Raw genomic sequence first — 20,032 nt, 5'->3', positions numbered from 1 at the left:
GTGGTGCCGTTTGAAACACTGATTTATTCCAAAAAGAACGAGGTACGATTAATGATTTTAGGGTAGTGATAATACTATAGATACTTTACTAAACTAATTGACTGAAAATGTGTAAATATGGGAAAAATTCAAAAATTTGAATTTTTTTTTTTACACATCCCTATTTACCCTAGGATCATGATTAGTACTTAGTTTGTTTCAAATGAGGCTAGGCTTCAAATGGTACCACTCAAATGTCCCTATCGTGTACCTGAGGGCCGAAATTTCCGAAAATGGGGAAATTTCTTCTAAAAACCTTTTTTTTTTTTTTTAATTGGACGGGATTTTCCAGCTTCTAGTACATAACAAGGAAATTTGAGTAGTACAGTTGGAAATATTGCTTCATTATGAACACAACGAGGTACGAATCATGATCCTAGGATAAATAGGGATGTGTCAGAATTTTTTTAAAAAAAAAAAAAGCTCTAAAACTGAATAGTTTTTCCTTCTTCCATGTTTGTGACGTCACTGCCCCCAGGCATCGCACGTGTGACTGCAAAATGCCCATGAAACATGTTCCTTGATGCTTCTACACTTGAATGAATGAAAAAAAAAAATCTCGGTGTGAAAAGCTAAGCAAATTCCGAAGGCCGACGCCATGGTTGATATATAAGTCATAAAGTGTAAAAGAGTTAACACACTGAAAAGTCTAACATCAGTTGCATGTTTGTGCACCTCACCATCCAGCGGTTTCTTAATACTGGATCTGTTTAGGATAGCCCTAGAGCTGGTCGAAAACGATGTGCAAGGACTCCAGAAGCTGCGAAAACAGTGGTGGTGCGTGTGAGAAGAAGTCCTGTACGGAAGCAGAGAGTAATGGCCCGTGAGATGAACATCTCCAAGCGGACGATGTTCAGGCTACTCAGGGACGATCTTGGTATTCGAGCCTACCGACGGCCAACGGGATACTTTCTGACGCCGCGTCTGATGGAGCAAAGAAAACGTAAAAGTAAGCGCCTGTTTCAACGGTACGCGCAAAATAGGCACAGACAGATTCTGTTCACCGATGAGTTGTTCACTCTTGAAGAGTGTTTCAACCGTCGAAATAACAAGGTGTATGCATCATCAGCTCAGGAAACCAGAGACAAAATTCCGAAAGTCCAGAGAGCCCATCAACCCGCGTCCGTCAAAGCGTGGTGGGGAGTGAGCTATGCTGGCACCACACGCCTTCATTTTTAGGAGAAAGGATGAAAACTAGTGCTCAGGCGTACCAAAACACTGTCCTGGGGCCTACAGTGAAAGACTTGACCATCACTCTTTTCAGAACACGCACATGAACCCAATCCACTAAGAACTGGCCCTCTAGTAGCCCTAATCTTAATCCCCTGGATCACAAACTGTGAACAGTGCTCTAAGATATTACCCGCAAGAAGCGTCATCTCACAGTTGCCAATTTGAAGCGCTCTTTACTGTCTCCAGTGGTGTCAATTCCCCTGGAGACAATGCGTGCTGTTATAGATGAGTGACCCGCCAGACTTCAAGCCTCCGTGCATACTAATGGCGGACATTTTGAAATATGATTGGTGCAAACTGTAGTTGGACCATGTATGCTTCACATATTACATGCATATTAAATCTCTTGCCGTGGCGTGTGGTTATTTGTCTTCCCGTGGAGTTAACAAATCTACATGGATTACGTTTTAATTGCCACGGAAAATAGCCCAAAAATTAAGCTTTTGGAATCCAATAATTCCAGTGTACCTTCATTTCTTCTTACAAGGGATCAATATCACTGGTATGCAGTGGATTTTTTACAGAAACGAAAGTAGCCAATCTTTATAGATTTCGAGGCGCTGAACACGAATATCACACTTAAAATTAGCTGGTAGCTCAGGGTTGTCAGTAAATGTGGAATTTACCTTAAAAATTCATGTTTTTCACATTTATTTTGTTAGGTTTTACTCAGGAACGTATAATTACGTTCCTATTTATCGTTGCGAAATGTGTTATACCTCTTGCTATTCGTCGATGACCGCACTTTCTGAAAATTTAACAATCGTTCCGGTAACCGGTACCGTTGGGAAATTATATACCCATATATTCGAGAATATCCCTTTTTTTAGAGGAAAATCCGATTTTTTATTTTTTTTTTACTGGCAACCCTGCAATAGTAAAATTACAATTTATATTTGAAAAGTAACCTGTCAATATTGGGAATGTTTTCTGCAAATCTCGTCATGATCAAAGCGAGCCGAACTGTGGAAAAAAAAATATTATCCGTTCTACCGAAATGCCGAAATTTTATATATCTTTACAACATGTACATTAAAAATGTAATATTGACTTCCGTATGCCGAACAGAACTATAGGACAATACATTCAGACAATGTAACTATCATTTCGGTAGTCTGTACTGGGGTGGGGGATTTTATGTACTGAAATATTGCACGAAAAATTCCCTTTCTGCAAAATTCCGACTTTTTTCTGCCTCCAGCTGGCAACCCTGCAATAAATAACGAAAGAATGCTGGAAAAGTTGTTCTAGGACTGGTAACTTATGTGCCATCAAGAAGACCGAACTGAAAATAAATATTTTCCTTTGAATTGAAATACCGCAAATTTCCCCTGTCTACTACATTTTTGGCCAAAAAAAATAAATTGGTCCTCGGACCTTCGTTATTGCTGCACAAAAGTAAATTGTACACAAATTTATTGCCTAGGATAAATGAATGCACTCACCTTCAATGAATGCGCCGTTTCTTTGCCTTCCTCTTGTAGGTTGTGTCTGGAGCATCCCTCTGTAGCGTCCAGCAGAAGTCAGCCAACATTGCAGCTGTCCACCGACCCGTGTATCGATGCTCCATGAGAGAAATATCCCAGTGAAATGTCTCGCCGTATTCATCACTGAAAGTACCACAGTTCTCTCGGAAGACATCGAGGTGTGAGTGAAGAAAGTGCATTTTCAGTAACATGTTGCAGCCAATGTTTTGATAAACATGAAATAATTCATCCACAAGGTCCCTGTAATTGTCGGCTCTCTTGTTTCCCAAGAACAATGTGGTCAAATTACGGAAACAACGCCACACATGCAGCTGATCAGGGGCTAGAATGGCTTCAAAGTCAGGGTCATTTAGGAGCTGGCGTATCTGTGGACCAATGAATATTCCCTGTTTGATCTTCTCTGTACTTAATCGTGGAAACTTCATGCACAAATATCCGAATGCTGCTTCATTCGTATTCACTGCCTTTACAAACGCTGTCATAAGTCCCAACTTAATATGCAATGGTGGGAGAACAATTTTCTGAGGGTTCACTAGAGGTTCATTGACTATTTTTTGAGCCAGGAATCAGAGCTGTTCTTAAAGGCCACTCCTTTTGTGTATAGTGTTTCTCTCTTGCGCGACTGTCTCACTCACATATATAACAACAATACTTAGTATAACCTCCTTGTAAACCCAACAAAATCGAAATTACTTTGAAATCTCCACATACTAGCCATTCATGCTGATTGTAACTAATGACGCGTAGAACAGATTTCAACGTAGTGTACATTTCTTTCGCTAAAGCAGCATATGCGACAGGGATGGACGCTCTATCGTTATTATTATGTAACAGTACACCCTTCAGGCTTGTTTTGGAACCATCTATGAATAGTCTCCACTCGTCTGGTTTGTATGAAATATGTACGTCATGAAACAAACCTTCAACATCACTTCAGAATGTAATGTCACCTTCAGTACTGAAATGGTTCTCAAGTTCTTTCTGACGATTCCGAAAAACTGTTTCAGCCAGAAGGTTCCACTGCTGCAGTCGTGAGGCTAACACTTCAGCTTTACACTTCGGGAGGTCTAAATCCCTTATCAGATCACTGAGTTCACGTTGTGTGATTTTGTGTGTTTCGCTGGATGAAGATGGCGTAAACGAAGGATCAACAACACTGGTGGATGGATGCACTTCTTCGACTGGATATGTAGGATCAGCATTCTTGCTATCACTGCTTGATGTTGTTGCGTTTGGGGGAACAGGAACTGGCAGTCCTTGTCCATGAGGCACAGGGCGAATTACAAATGGGATGTCAGGGTATTCGATATTTTTCTTCCTTTTGGTATTGATTCCTTTCTTCAAGGGCGGAGTCATACAAAAATAGCAATCAGACACATGATTTGTGGGTTCACGCCAAATAGTAGGCACGCCAAACTTGGTGGAGACGTTTTCCCCATGCATCCAAGCATTTAGTACGGAAGAACACGACGTACAACACACGTGTGGAGCCCAAGATTTGTCTTGGTCTCCCACTCAACAACCGAAATACAATGAATAGGCTTTCCTTACTGCATCAGATAGTGATCGCCTTCTATTACCACAAATAGCGTCTGCACAAATATAACAAAAGTTATCAGGATTGTTCTTGCAGGTGCGGAACATTTTCATGAAAACTGACATTCGTTCAAATAACACAAACACTCAGTTTAATTCAAATACTTTACTGTATATACATTCACCACCAACCACATCTCAACCAACACACAAATGTAAACAGTACAGTAAAAGAGAGCGCGGACACACACACGCACGCCGCCATCAACTTTCAGCCTGTCGAATGATCAGGTGATTGGATCGTGGGCACATGAGTGAGCTTTACGCATTGTTGCCAGATCCAACAAGTGCAACTTGCTTAACGACGGCAGCAAAACCGTTGTTACACTTCTTTGTATATTGCTATTATAACAACAACGCAATTCATCTGTTCCCTAAGTACGTGTGACATTTACCCCTTCGAAATTTCTTGACAATACGGTCATCCCATGGGAAAAACATTTTGTGTGTGTGTGTGTGGATGTGAATAGAATATAAATTGTTGGTGTCAACGTATATTTTATTATTATATTTATCCGAGGATTGCCAGTGCAGTTATTTATTGCAGGATTGCCAGCTGTAGGCAGAAAAAAGTCGGAATTTTGCAGAAAGGGAATTTTTCGTGCAATATTTCAGTACTTAAAATCCTTACCCCAGTACAGACTACCGAAATGATAGTTACATTGTCTGAATGTATTGTCCTATAGTTCTGTTCGGCATACGGAAGTCAATATTACATTTTTAATGTACATGTTGTAAAGATATATAAAATTTCGGCATTTCGGTAGAAGGAATATTTTTTTTTTTTTTTACAGTTCGGCTCGCTTCGATCATTACGACATTTGCAGAAAACATTCCCAATATTGACAGGTTACTTTTCAAATATAAATTGTAATTTTACTATTGCAGGGTTGCCAGTAAAAAAAAATCAAAAAATCTGATTTTCCTCTTTAAAAAAAGGGATATTTTCGAATATATGGCTAAATAATTTCGCAACTGTACCGGTTACCGGAATGATTGTTAAATTTTCAGAAAGTACGGTCATCGACGAATAGAAAGAGGTATAACACACTTCGCAACGATAAATAGGGACGTAATTATACGTTCCTGAGTAAAACCTAACAAAATAAATGTGAAAAACATGAATTTTTAAGGTAAATTCCACATTTACTGACAACCCTGAGCTACCAGCTAATTTTAAGTGTGATATTCGTGTTCAGCGCCTCGAAATTTATAGAGATTCGCTACTTCCGTTTCTGTAAAAAATAAAAAGTGAAAATTTGTTGACCAGTGTATGTTAGTCAGCCGCTTTGAAACTAATTGAGAGAACATTTCCCAAAACAAGAAGAGTCTTTCACAAGTTATTCTTTAATTGCACAAAAGTCTACAGTACTTAAAGTGTCTTTTCTTATTTCTTATTGTATTAATTAAAAAGAGAGTAATAAGAATCGACTTCTACCTTTTTCATTGTTTTGCCTACAGCATTTAAGATATTCTGGTTACAAATTGGTGGTGAAAAAAATTTTTATTCCCTTTACTAGCAGACACAACAATGCCCTTTTCGCAGACGCAGTAAAGCTTTTTTTGTTGGCTCTTTTCTTTGAACAGAAAACAAGAAAGAAACAGTTCAGAATGCTCGAAGAGCATTGTCAGAACGAACTTAAAAAGTTGTTTTTCGAATTTATACAATTTTTTTTATTAGATAAATAATTTTATTAATATTTATACTTTAGTTTAAAGATCTGTTCAAAAGTTAAATTACACACAGTAGGACACTTTACACTTTGTCGACACCCTTTGAACACCTCCAGATTACAAATATTCACCTCTTTTAGATGCTCTGTTGTACAAGTATGTTCCAGATGTGTGTACAAAATGTACAAAACAGCAAATTCTGAACAGTTAGTTATAAAAGGAAAACTTCTTCTAATAATTTGCCAGTAGGTAATGTACCTACCATTTAGAAGCCACATTTCCTCGCTGAACTGCTATGCTGATACGTTGTATCAAAAAAGTAGTAGCTCGCTTGTCACCAGTAACGTGTAGAATACGTTGGCGTACCTCTTTAATGAAATTGAGCCCTTCGACGCCCCAAGTGCAACTCGATTCAATGGCTATTGGCACGAACATGTATCTATCGAGTAGATTTTTATATTTTCTTCTTTTCTCGCATTCTCTGCAGGCTGCAATAGTTCTTTCTCGAGATGAAGAAAGAGTGAGATTAGATGACGCGAAAGTGTCAGAGCAGGTGAAATTCCAGAGAAGAATCCTTCCCCTCTTCCATGGTACCGGCGTCATGCCATCTGGTCTTTTGCTATCAGATCTGTTACATCCCGCAGGTTCACGAACAGATGGAACGTCTGCCAATGTGAGTGCTCTCCAGATGATGGCATTCACGTTCGAATGCCTCACATGTCTTCCGGAACTACTTATACAAGACAGACCGTGTAGACCATTCTGCTTGACTGATGCACCACATTTAGAGCAGTTGTGTGATTCACAGATGTCTACTCCTAGGCGAAGTGCAACTGCAATAGGAAAACTTTCGTTTGGAAGGTGCAGTCCTAGGGTGTGTGAAGGTAACGCCTGTAGCCAACAGGGTTGTTTTGTTTAAAACAAATCTTACATACGTTTTAAACATTTTGTTTTAAACACGTGTATTTTTTAAGTCTTGTTTTAAACATGTTTATTTTTATTTTATTTAATTTTTGTAAATAAAATCTGCCAGAGAAAGAAAATTACAAAAAGTGATCCCCATCAGAAGGCTATTTTCTTCCCGTAGAGTGTTGCCACACTTGGTACAATTACCAAATTCAGCCTTTTTTGTCATTCATCGGCTCGTTGGTACCACGCTGGCATTTTCAGCCCCTTTTGTGAAGAAAGTTATTACAATTCTATCCAATTTAGCACCATGTAACAGATACTTGTCACATTTTCAAAAGTGTCAGTAAGACTTTTCCTATTATCTCATGATTGATTGATTTTTTCCTCGTTTTATATATTTTTCTCATATATGGCCATACTACCGATTTGGTCTATTGGTCACTTTGAAATAGAGGAGCGTTTGATTTCCTTACAATATATACCGAAGATTATAACTGTTTTTCCTTTTCATTTACGGCCTCTGTTATACTTCCTGCGTGCGAGAAAAGATTCGTCTACTTCCACAATTGTTCGGGGTCTTCCTATTTGGATGTTTTTAAAAAGTAATTTTAAATAGAACAATTTCTTGATTTGCACTCTTGGAGAAAGGGGGCGAAGTGTTCTAGAACTTTACTTCTTTTAGTTTCGTGTTATAGAGCCATGTAATTATTACACTGTGATAAAATAATGAATTCATCCCTTTTTGTTTTAATTTGGTACTATTTTTCAGCCCATTCCAGAGCTAGAACGGTGGCAACACTATTACCGTGTGAATGTTTTGATTTCTCATGGCTACAGCAGATCGGTGTGGTGATCCACAATTTATTTCGTCTCTGTTTTCCTTTTTTTTTTTTTTTTTTTTTTTATCGTCTATTGTGTTGTTTAAATGGTTATCAGTTAACTTGCGAGAAAGTGTTGACGAAGATTGGACTACTTGTAGAAATGATATTGAACAATAAATAAAAGAATTATCATTGAAACAAGTTTTTGTGTTGTATTCAGAAAACTATGGGTCCTTTACTAAATTGCGGTTCTGAAATTAAAATATCGCAGGTATTCGTTAATACATACAGTACACGTTGGTTCCCACAGTCTTCGTACAACTTGGAATCGTTTAACATGAGTTTTACGGGGAGACAAAAAGAACATCATTTCGAGTAAACCGAAGAAACTAACCTTCTACGTTTCGAACAAACTTGTGTTGCACGATAAATTTGGCTCCAACTTGGTGGGCTTTTAAAAAATATTTTTAGATATGGGGTCGTTCAGAGCATAGGACCAAGTCCATTTTTAAAAAGGTTCATTTTTGCTCATCAAACATAGTATCTTCGTAGCGAAGAGTCCGAAATAAATGAACCAAAAACTACGTGAAAAGCTATAGTATGGGCTAGAGTTTCATAGGACAACCGCTAGACAAGTGCTTTTCTAGAACGGGGGAACAGGAGGGCTAATTTCCCCCTCCTTGCTCATAAATTTAAGATATTGTGTACGCTGCAGCGTGAGAAAGATTAATAAGTCAAGTTCCAAATGTCATAGTCAATGATGCATAATTACATTAAATACATGCAGGGTGTGTCAAAAAGAATACACCGACGGAAAACGTCATATATTCGCAACCACGAATCCGAAAAGAAAGAAAGAAAACTACGTGACAAGGTGCAATCTAGAGCTTTTATGTGATTACCGCTAGAGAGGGGCGTCCGTTTAGAGGTCATCCGTTCTCCTACCGCCTACCCTGAATTTCAAATTTTGGGACAGTAATGGAGATTTAAAAACCTTTTGCTGAGCAAAGTCCAACAGAACAAAATTGAAGTCCTTACGCCGAATAAATACGGAGTTTGATCAGTTAAAATCCATTTCCATTGGCCGCAAGGAGGTATAGGCTTATATTGCTTTACCCAATGATTCCAAAGGTGGCTCTACTTTGGAGTTTAAGGCCTGCTTAAAATTAATTCCGGAAATTGTACTTAAGCAATTTTCCAGAATTGATCATCTATATTTCTCCCGTATTTATTCGGTGTAAGGACTTCAAACTTGTTCTGTTGGACTTTGCTTATCAAAAAGTTTCTAAATCTGCCTTACTGCCTCTAAACTCTGAATTTCAGAGTGGGGGTGAACGCGGTTGTCCTCACTGATGCCCCTGTCTAGCGGCCGTCATATGAAACTAGCCTACGCCCTTTCACGTGGTTTTAGTTTCATTTATTTCGTACTCTTGACTGCTATGATATTACGTTTAGACATAGCGTTCATTTGCTGAGCAAAACTGAACATTATTGAAAATAGATTTGGATTCATTGTGCTCTGAATGTCCCAAATGTTGTTTCTCATCAATACAATTATTGATTTAAACAACAACCAATACACAGGCTTGCAGAAAATATTCTAAAGTTAGCACAACATGAAGTGTGCTTCAAACACCACTTTTCGAAAATATATTATTTTAAAATAATTTTATTAGCATCAGTATTCCGAAATAGCAATCAAATTTTTGCACTCCAGGTGATCAATTGAGTAAAAATTATGTACATATGTGCAAAATTCTAATAATAATACAATTAGTTGAGCCAAATACCGTAACTAATGTCATATTAAAGTCAATGGTCATTCGAAACTCACTCTGCAAACCACTGGTGTTACACAAATTAAATTAGGTATCACAAAAAAAAAAAAAAAAAAAAAAAAAAAAAAGTGCGTGATCAGTGACAGTTTACGGAAATACAAAGTCAGCATTTTGAATCCGATACGGACACTCAAAAGTCATTTCCAAAGCCGCTAATGCTATAAAAACGAAATTTGATATATTAAGGTGCATTATCACCAGTGTACTACGAAAATATTTAATCTTTTCTCGAAAATCATCTTGAACAACAAGTGGCTATTAAAAATTCATTAAAAATCTATGTAAAAACCAATTTTAGTCAAACGATTTTATTTCTGTTATCAATGTTGCACTAATCAGTATACACAGGATGAATCTGTAATACTGGTTGCAAGTACAGAGTAAAAAGTCTTAACAAATAAGTTATTACACGATTTTGAAATATGTTTTAAACTGTTCAAAAATTTTAAAACATGTTTTCTTTGTTCGTGTTTTAAAATATGTTTAAAACATTTTGAACATCTTTTTCATGTTTTAAACACAGGTTTTGTTCTTTTTTTAAAAAAAAAAAAACTGTATTTTTTCCAACCCTGGTAGCCAAGCACCTGAAATTGGTGATGAGGAGGCGAGAAGTCTAGCCTTATCCTCTTGACTGTCTGCTTCTTGTAATAACACTGACTGATATAATTTGATGATTGGCTTGTCCCAAACTGATTGCGAACTTCTGTCCGTTATTTCAGGAGGACTTAAACCGACTAGATTAGACCACTCAGATATGCAGTGTTGGACATCAGATTCTATGTGAGGCTCATTCAGTTGGTTGAGGAGTATCTCAATGGTATGCCGGGATCCATAGAATGACGCTAAAAATGAAGGATACGCCAAATCGACAACCCGACGAATTGTAAGACCTCCAGAATGAACTGGAAGGGAGGCCTGTATCCATGCATTGCTATTTAGGTTACAGTTGAGTAACGATTCCAGTCCACATTTCAGAACGGTGTCAAACTTCTCTAGTAAATCGACTTCATGCCAAGAGGTAGAACAGCGTACAAATAGAATATTCTTGGATGGAGAACGACGCACGAAGGAGATAAAAAGCAGAATGTGCGGAGACTAGGGCCAGACGTGGCAATAAAAAATCTATTTTTTTAGTTTTTTCGACTAACAGATTACACGTTGCCTCAGGTGAAAGGGCTGTACCACGTAGAAAGGCTGAAGAGGTTGTGATAAGTTGTATACCCGGTGCTGAATTTTTAAACTGTGAATATAACACTTCCATTTGATCTTGCGAAATTCCTAAAAATCCTACTTCACACTTCATAAAATTTAAATGTAGCTCGATGTCTGCTGCCATAGTTCGAATATTGTGTAGCTCCCTTAAAACTGTCAGGACCTCCTGCTATAGTACCATCACGTAAGTACCAGATGTTTAATTCAGTATTAATCCTAGACACTATGGACTGAATTGTCATGGCGAACTAAGCGGGACAAGGATCACCTTGTTGTACTCCACGCTGCGAGAGTATAATCTTATCACCTAGAAATAGGTTACTTGGTTGCGCATACCATTGATAGACATAGTGATAAATCGATGGAAAATTAGTTTTAATTGTGAGTAGCATTGCGTCTCGGTTCAGTTAAAAGCATTACGAAAGTCTTATTTCAGAAAAGACTTTTGTTGTGAATGGGGAGTAGAAAAGTAAATACGAGCTGCATGTGCTGCGGCTTCGGCTCCATTGGGGACGCATACTCCCAATTGGTGAGGGTAAAGGAAACTTACGACGGATTCTTTAATTCTGGAACATATAACTTTTGCTAATACCCTTCTCCAAATGTTCCCCACTGCAATTGGTCGAATTACACCACTCTTCTTATTAAGCGCAATAAGTGGTGCTCCAAAAAAGACTGGTCTTATTTCCTGAGGTACATTACCTGAAACGATTAAATGTCGTAGTTAATCTTTCTTTTGAATCTTACTCATGATGTAGAAGTAGATCCTTAAGAATCGAACGAGGAGACCATCAATACCTCCAGCTGATCCAGATGGGAAGGATTTTACAGCGTATCTTAATTCAGAAACTGGAATTCTTGGTATATTAGGGTAATCTTTAGGAGGGTCTGGTAATGAAAAGGTGTCTGAATGTGAAGGGTGCTTCTCCTTAAGTGCTTCTAAAACAGATGCAGTAAATGTGACGATGATATCTTCAGAAATTAATAATCTGACTGCACCTCTTATGTTTCCATCGTTGAGTTTGTTTTCGACTCTTTTGGTGTTAAAGGATGTTGGGTCAGTAGAATGTTGAAATCTGCGTTTGTATTTTTATGAATAATCATGGGGTAACGCATCTCGGTGAGAATTATCCCATTCGCAAACTCGTTGCTTGACCCAGGCCGTTAAGTTTTTAACTTGATGTGATTGTGACGGAACATTGAGTACTGCATACGGGAATAATAACAGATCCATCCATGCGTCTAAATCATTTCTGTTTACAATACGACGGATGACATCATAGACAGAGGTAGCTACAGATGACCAAACTCTTGGGACTCTTCTTAGTAAAGGAACAAGAGGATTTTAGTTCGGTTATTAGATTGCAAAAGTCGGAAATTAGATGTTTTTCGTTGTAATTATCACATTCAATTCCATTTGATGAAGGATTATAATTTAGAGATGGCTTCTGTTTTGGTATGGAAGGCTTATTTATCTTATGGGGAGTCTGATGACTTTTGTTAATGTGGATGGCAAGTCCTCTTTGATTGGCCAGATGTTTTCCACAATGAGGGCATGATACATATTTTTCATCGTATGAAAAATTAACTAATTCATCATTGTTTGTAACTGACACGCTTCCAATGTCAGAAACTCCCTCTATATTGTGACTCTCCTGGCAGGAAGCATCATTGGAGATTAAATGATTTCCGTCATCATAACTTTGATCAAGCCTTTGCTGGTCAGCCGCCACGCTGCACAAATACAATTCAGGATTATGTTAATGAACCAACTTCATCCACCATTGTTGATCAACAAAAATAATTTTAATAACTTAAACAATAGAAAATTTTAATCTGTTCAAGATAACAATTTAACGGATTTTATAACGAATTGGAAAGAAAATATATCATAGTATCGAAGTTTAAATCATGAAAATACCTCAATAGTGAGAGATATCGTTTGTGAAAAAACACTCCTCCGGAAGCACCTCTCTTTCTGCCCACACATATACACAGACACAATTCACAAATGCGATATATAGCACTTAATCAAACGAAAATTGCGGAGCACACATTATATGCTTACTCTTTTCACGAAATTGTATATTAAATGCATTTCATTAAGTTCAATAGATAATACACTTACATATATGGAACCTGTGTATTAGCGGATCTGTTGAATTAGCGAGCTGTCACTTTTTATCACTGTATATGTAATGAAAATGAAGATATAACCAGTGGCCACCGGTTACTATTTGTTAACAAAATGTTCACCATCATCTTAGGTACTGATCAACACCCATATCATCTCTCTATGACTTACAATTCCCGAGACATGGCTTCTTAAATCTCTTGAAATCGGAACTTTTTTGGCCAATATCTTGGGAACGATAAGTCGTAGAGATAATATTGGTGTTGATCAATACCTAAAAGGATGGTGAACATTTTGGTACCAAATAGTGACCGGTGGCCACTAACTAACTGGCCACTGGCCAAATCACACAATTTTCCAGACAGAATTCTAAGATGTTCATGAGTAAGGAATCAAATATCTTCTTAGATCTTCATTGTTTAAGAGACAAAGGGCTACTACCTAATTACGTAGCTCTTGTCAATTTACTTAATAAAATACTGTATGAAATACGATATACGGTATTTTAACTGAAAAAGTTAGTATCCTATTAGTTATAAACATTTCGTCAAACAAAGTGTTAGGAACAACCAAAAAAACTAACACACACAAATATTCAGATCATGTCTTAACCCCCCACATACACACGCTTTTAACGACCAATCGTGGCCACTGTATGTATGTAATAGAGACTAGTAAATGCAATGTAACTATGAAAGTACATTATCATTCTAAATATCAATCACTTACCCTTAGAATAAGTTTACATTATATAAGTATTTGCTGCTTTTTAGTTCATTTTATGTCATCATCATAGGTATTCTGCCTTTATTGGCAGATCACTTGCCGCAGCTGAGAAGCTTCCATGCTCCACGTTCCTCCGCTAACCTTTTCGTCTTCGCGCATGATCTTTCTGTTTTAATATCATCCATTAATTGTAGTCTCCTTCGCCCCCTCCCTCTCTTTCCCGCCACCATACCCTCTAGGACCTCCCTCATGATACAATCTCTTCTTAGGCAATGTCCCAACCAGTTTCTCTTCCTCTTCCTAATAATATCTAAGTGTTCTTTTCTCACCCACCATTTTTAACACTCTCTCATTCGTCTTCCGCTCGACCCGACTAATTCTTTCCATTCTTCTCCACACCCACATTTCGAAGCAGGGTTGGACCCACCTGAAAAAAACCACTTTAAAACCCACCTGGGTTTCTGTCTTATTTGTTAGTATATTATTGGTACAACTAAGGTGATCACATTGTAAGTGATTTTTATCAGAATTTAGACTTTCCTTGGGCGAATTAGAGGCTTTCACGTTAAGGTATACAACAACATTCAACATAAGACCTTTATAAAGTTCTGAATGCACTAAATGAACTTAAAAAAAACAACTTACCTTAGCTTGAGATAGTTATAGAACAAATTAATATATGGATTATGCTTATGCTTATAGCCTATTTGAAGTAAAATAAGCAATTTTGTACTTTAGAAAATATTTTCCGTGAATAGTGTGCTCGTGGACTTGGCGACACCGAGGAACACGTTTGACGGATTTAAGGTCATAGGTGCCGGTACTAATAGTACATATGTAAATACATTAGTAAAACTATTAGTATTATTTCTTACCTTTGATGTAAAACACAAGTTTCTTCAACTAAAATTTGGTTTTCCAACAATAACAGTTTAGTTCAGTCATTTGTTGCTACTCTTCAAATAAGCATTCTGTAGAATCAACACCAGCAATGGCGTAAAAATTCTTGTCAAATTTAAGATGCTTAATGATCGGGGTTCCGAAGACTATGTAACGCTTACTATTTCAAGTGCTGAGTTCAAATTTCCGTACTAGTGGAAGTTTTGATGTACACGCTGTGAAAGAAGTGCTCGGGAAATTCCCGAATTAAACGCAGAAGGATCGGAAATGAATACTTCAACAATAAAACTATTTATTTTACGCTTAAGCGTGCCATACGTTCCGTAAAAAACGGGACAGTCCCGCTTTTGAGCCCGTGTCCCGCGTCCCCTTAAATTTAGTCGGGACAGGGAAATGTCCCGTATTTTAACTCCGTTCCATTTCTGCCATCAATATCAGCTTATTCGAAAAGTGAAAAATAAAAAATCTGACATTGGCTGGAAATCCTGTAATTAGTGAATGAACAGTACGCTGTTACATGTAACAGTTTCGAGGAAGTTATTACACCACCCTGTTCGACTTGATAGCGAGCGAAATTTGCAATGCTATTTTTTCCATTGCACTTGATGGAAACTCGGATACTCTCCGGAACATTAAAAAAAACTTTTCGTTTTAGTCTCACGGTTATGGCTGTTATGCTCAAGGTGATGGTGATGATCAGAAATGAATGAAATGACGGAATGAAGAAAGTGGGAGGAAGCGTGAGAATCCCGAGAAAACCCACGCACAAGGTGTTTGTCCACCACAAAGCTCACTTGGCGCGAGCTGGGATCGAACTAGGAACCCCATGCATTAGAGGTGAACGCTCTACCACTGAGTTACGCGGCCTATTATACTTTTGTTCATAACCAGACTACAGTTCATTGCATTGTGTTGGAAAGTTGACGGGGGAGAGGAATCTGAGGTGTCCCGTATTCTCATGGAGAAAATATGGCAGGTTTATTTACGCTGGAAGATGTTAATTTCATATAAGACATTTTAAAACATTTATTTATTTCATACATGAATTGTATCTTTGTTTTAAATTAATAGACCCCTTTTGGTATTCATATTTGGCGAACGTCAGTCAGGCTTCTGGATGACCTGATCTACATTTGTTCGTTTGTCTGTCGAGCTCCTTCATGGCTATGCGGTTAGTGTACGCGTCTTCGACGTGGGACCCAGGTTTGTTTCCTGGAGGGAGCTCATGTGGTTCGGATTCCACGTTAATCAGTAGGTTCCGTCTCATATAGCCTCGCTGCTGAAAGGGACGTTAAACACAAAATCAACTCAATTCGTTTGTCTGCCTCTACCACACACACACATTACAAGGTACAACTTTCGGCCTTTTAAGTTAAAAGTTTCAGAGTACAAGCACAAGACACTGTAAATTTCCTGTATAGGTTTTGGCGGCATACCAACGTAAAATATCAAAATGGCGGCCACTTTTTTAAACCAGCGAGTATCCACGCTACAAAGCGCAATTTTCAGTCTTTTAAGTTGAAATTTTGACGGTGGAAGCACGAGATACGCTAAATTTGCTGTATAGATTTTCTCGAGGATCGAATGTAAAATTTCAAAATGGCGGCCATTTTTTTTTCAAAACAGCAGTGAGTAGAAGATTGTTGCAAGTTGTGACATGACAATCTTGAAATATAAATCACTTTTTAACAGTTTTACCCCCAAGACATTGAAATATTTCGAAAAAACCCGATTAAACCCGAAAAAACCCATACGGACCCAGGTGGGTTGGGCTTTTTCAAACCCTGTTTCGAAGGCTTCCAGTCGATTTTCGTCACCTTTACGTAATGCCCACGTTTCCGCCCCATACAGTACAACACTCCACACGAAGCATTTTATAAGTCTTTTTCTCAACTCTTTGTTCAAGGTCCCACAAAACAGACTTTTCTTTCTTTTAAAGGCTTCTTGCGCCATTCCTATCCTTGCTTTTATTTCACGTTCGCATTTCATGTCATTACTAAGAATACTAGCCAGGTATCGAAAACTATTCACTTGTTCTATTTGCTCCCCTCCTACTTTTATATTTGACACAGACCCCTTCGTTCCAATCACCATGGCTTTTGTCTTTTTAACATTTATTTTCATCCCATATTCTTCAAAGCTCTTTCTCATTTTTCCTAACATTTTGTTGATTTTCTTTTCAGATTCTGCAACAAGCGCCATATCGTCTGCAAATCGTATGCATCTAATCATTCTACCTCCTACCGAAATGCCATCATCATCATGTAGGCTCTTTTTCACTATCTCTTCTAGGTAGACATTAAACAGTGTTGGCGAGAGGCAGCATCCTTGTCGAACTCCCCTTTCAATTGCACTCTCTTCCGTCAGTTCTTCCCCTATCCTAACACTTACTTCTTGGTTCATGTATAAGTTTCTTATGAGTCTTCTATCTTTCCATTACAACCCTATCTTTGTTAGAACTAACCATCATTTTATGTGAGCTGGATTAAATTTAGAGGGAATATATTTGTTGTGTGGACCCTAATATGAAATTATGCTTTTTTTTTTAAATCTTTGTATGTCAAATTTTGGCCTTATATCTAATATACCCTATTACAATGTTGATCATTTCATTATTTTGAAAATTCCTAATACGAAGGTCACTACGAAAGTTTTGAGATGTGAAATAACTTACATACTTAAAATCAATTTAACACTTACATTTTCTCAAAGTATTCACCATTACACTGTACACACTTTTGCATCCTCGAAAGCCACTTTTGGAAGAAGTGTTGCCAGTCTTTTTATTCTAGTGTTGAAAGTTCATTCTCGTAAGCCACTACAGCTTCTTCAGGGCTGCAAAATCTCTTCCCACGCATGCGATCTTTGATCCTGGGGAACAGAAAAAAATCACATGGGGCCAGGTCAGGGCTTTACGGCGGATGAGTCATAAGTTTGACCTCCGTAGATTCTAAAAACTGAATTGTGATGTTGGCCGTGTGTGCGGACGCGTTATCATGATGAAGCAGGATTCCCACGCAATCCAGTTCTTGGACGCCGTTCCCGAAGCTTCTGGAACACTTTTGTTAGGAAAACACTGGTGTGCCACTGAGCACTAACAGTCCTTTGTTCTTCAAGTGGAACAGTTGCAACATGACCAGATTTGGAGAAGAAAGTTGCGACCATCTTCTTCCCCACACTTCGCGGTCGCTTCACTTTCGTGAGTGGATTTTCGTCTGGAAAGATCCAAACTGTAAACTGGCGTTTATTTTCAGGGTCAATTTGATAGATCCAAGTCTCATCACCAGTAACAATGTCAGAGACGCGTCGAGAATTGCCTCCATCAAATCTTGCAAGCATTTCTTCACACCATTCCACACGCATGCGCTTCTGCTGTTCAGTCAAAGTGTGAGGCACCCAACGAGATGAAACCTTCCTGAGCCGAAGATGATCATGAAGAATTTTTGTTACTGCTGGCGATCCAATGTTCACTGTAGATTCAATGTCCTTGAAAGTTGTTCGAGGATTTTCTCGCATCATTTGTTCCACAGCGGCAATGTTTTCAACTGACACAGCTGTTGCCGGACGTCCAACTCTCTCTTTATCTTTAAACGATGTCCAACCTCTTCTGAATTCACCAAACCACCGAAAAATTGTAGCACGGGAAGGAGCAAGGTCCCCAAATGCCCCCTGCAAACGGTCAAGGCTTTGTGTCTCGTTCAAACCACTTTTCAAATCGTAAAGGATCATTGCTCGAAAATGTTAACTTTCGAGCTCCATTCTAGACAGTCGAATACTGCTCACATCAACAAACTAGTGAAGGCAATACGGCCACGCTGATAAGCGAGGCGAGTTGAAACTTGCTTCGCTTCTCTCTGGATACCACTACCGAACGCAATTGTTGGAATTCAAATGCTGTGCCACAACAATGCGTATCTTAAAACTTTCGTAGTGACCCTCGTAACATATAAGAAATGTGTCCAAAAGTATCGGTATCGGTGCATCTCTACTTATAACGTATGGTTGTGCTAAGTTTGACAGGCAAACATATCCTTATTTTTGATCTATAGTGAAACGTGTACACTACGTGTATGGCGTGGTATTTTCTCAATTAATATTGAAACCAGAAGTGATAGTAGATTCCTACCACTTCTGGTTGTAGTAGAGAGATTAGAGTGAAGATGGAATATATCCTTGGAACGCTTCATTGACTGTAGGATACAGCTTCTTGTTATCTATGAACGCTTTTACTCTATAGCGATCACCACTAAAACTAAATTGAACGATTTTCTGCCACACATTTTGTAAGGGCAAAATCCCTAGTCAAAACGCACACTGGGAAGAATAAACTTTTTAACTCATTTCAGTAACAATTTGGGAACTCGGATACAAATGGCTACTTTCTAAAGCATGATTTTTCCTGAAGAAGGAAAGAAATGAATTGGAAACTGTAAAGTAAGAACAGCGAAAAACTTTTCTTTTAATAGGAAAATAAAAGCCAGTCGAACCGGTTTCAAAAGCTTTGAATTTCAACAAAAAGAAAGAAACACACATGGCTATCGAAACACTACAAAAGCCACCTTTCAGTTATATTGAAAGCGAGAGAACTGCTTAAATCATCTTTTCTTTTCACAATTTTCTTTGGATTAAAAAGCGTGTCTTCTCTAACTAAACAAAGATTTCTGCATTTGGCAAGTACTAATTTCCTCTGAATATTTCAAACAGCAAACAACAATATGTGTTGGGAAGGCTTCATACCCTTGTTTTCGTATGATTTCCCCTTCTATTACTTCGAATGTGTTGTTGCCAAACTCATAATTTTAAAGGACTGAGAAAAGTTCAGTTGCGCGATTATATTTTGGAGAAGTGTACATAAAACTGACTGCGGTATTTTAACAACGTATCTATAGAAAAAAATCGATAGTATTGTGTAACTCATTTCATTTCCTCAAACGCTTTATTTCCTTACCAATATTGTGCAATCATATTTCAGTCATTTTAGCTTCAAGATCGTTGAGAATAATATTTATCTTTCTGTCTTCAGCCTTTTGTTTTTTCTTACTTACTTTTCCTCTTGCAGTTGATTTGTTCCTTCTGGAAAACGAGTACGAGCATTTCGTGCAAAATACATCCTGGTGTAACATTTGTTACAAAATTTTTATCATGATATTTATATGCTGAACTTTATTTTATACAGCTGGCAACATCGAAAGTGGTACGGTCTGGTTTCGCGCCGGCTTGAGTCGCCATTGTTTGGTCTTCCTCATTCCGATTAAGAGAACTAGCAATGAGTTCAAGAAATTAAAATCGAAGTTGTAATAAAACAAGCATTTTTAATAAGTGTTAAGATTCGTAGTAAGTTCTGTACAGTAAGAAGTGATTACTGAGTTTATTCCAACGGATAAAGGAAATTTCTTTCTTTCAATATTCGATATAGTACAAAAAAAAAAAAAAAAAAAAAAAAAAAACATATGTGTGATTGAG

General features: G+C 37.9%; 2 protein-coding genes across 4 annotated transcripts in view; one reads left to right on the top strand and one right to left on the bottom strand.

Moving 5' to 3' along the window:
• Window positions 1–20,032, bottom strand: part of LOC145686319 (uncharacterized) — a 358,756-nt gene that overhangs the window by 289,814 nt on the left and 48,910 nt on the right. The window lies entirely within an intron of this gene.
• On the top strand, window positions 856–1,218 carry LOC145685344 (uncharacterized). Its single transcript, XM_081757725.1, has one exon. It carries the CDS (start codon window positions 856–858, stop codon window positions 1,216–1,218), a length of 363 nt encoding a protein of 120 aa, XP_081613851.1.

Source organism: Thermobia domestica, chromosome 5, assembly GCF_964235325.1.
Source record: "Thermobia domestica chromosome 5, izTheDome1.hap1.1, whole genome shotgun sequence".
NCBI lineage: Eukaryota > Metazoa > Arthropoda > Insecta > Zygentoma > Lepismatidae > Thermobia > Thermobia domestica.
Note: the sequence above shows the minus strand (reverse complement) of the source record. Positions and strands in the feature narration are given on the sequence as shown.

What these genes read in the sequence shown, in the direction of transcription:
- LOC145685344 (XM_081757725.1), top strand. Translation starts at nt 856, where the DNA reads ATGGCCCGTGAGATGAACATCTCCAAGCGGACGATGTTCAGGCTACTC.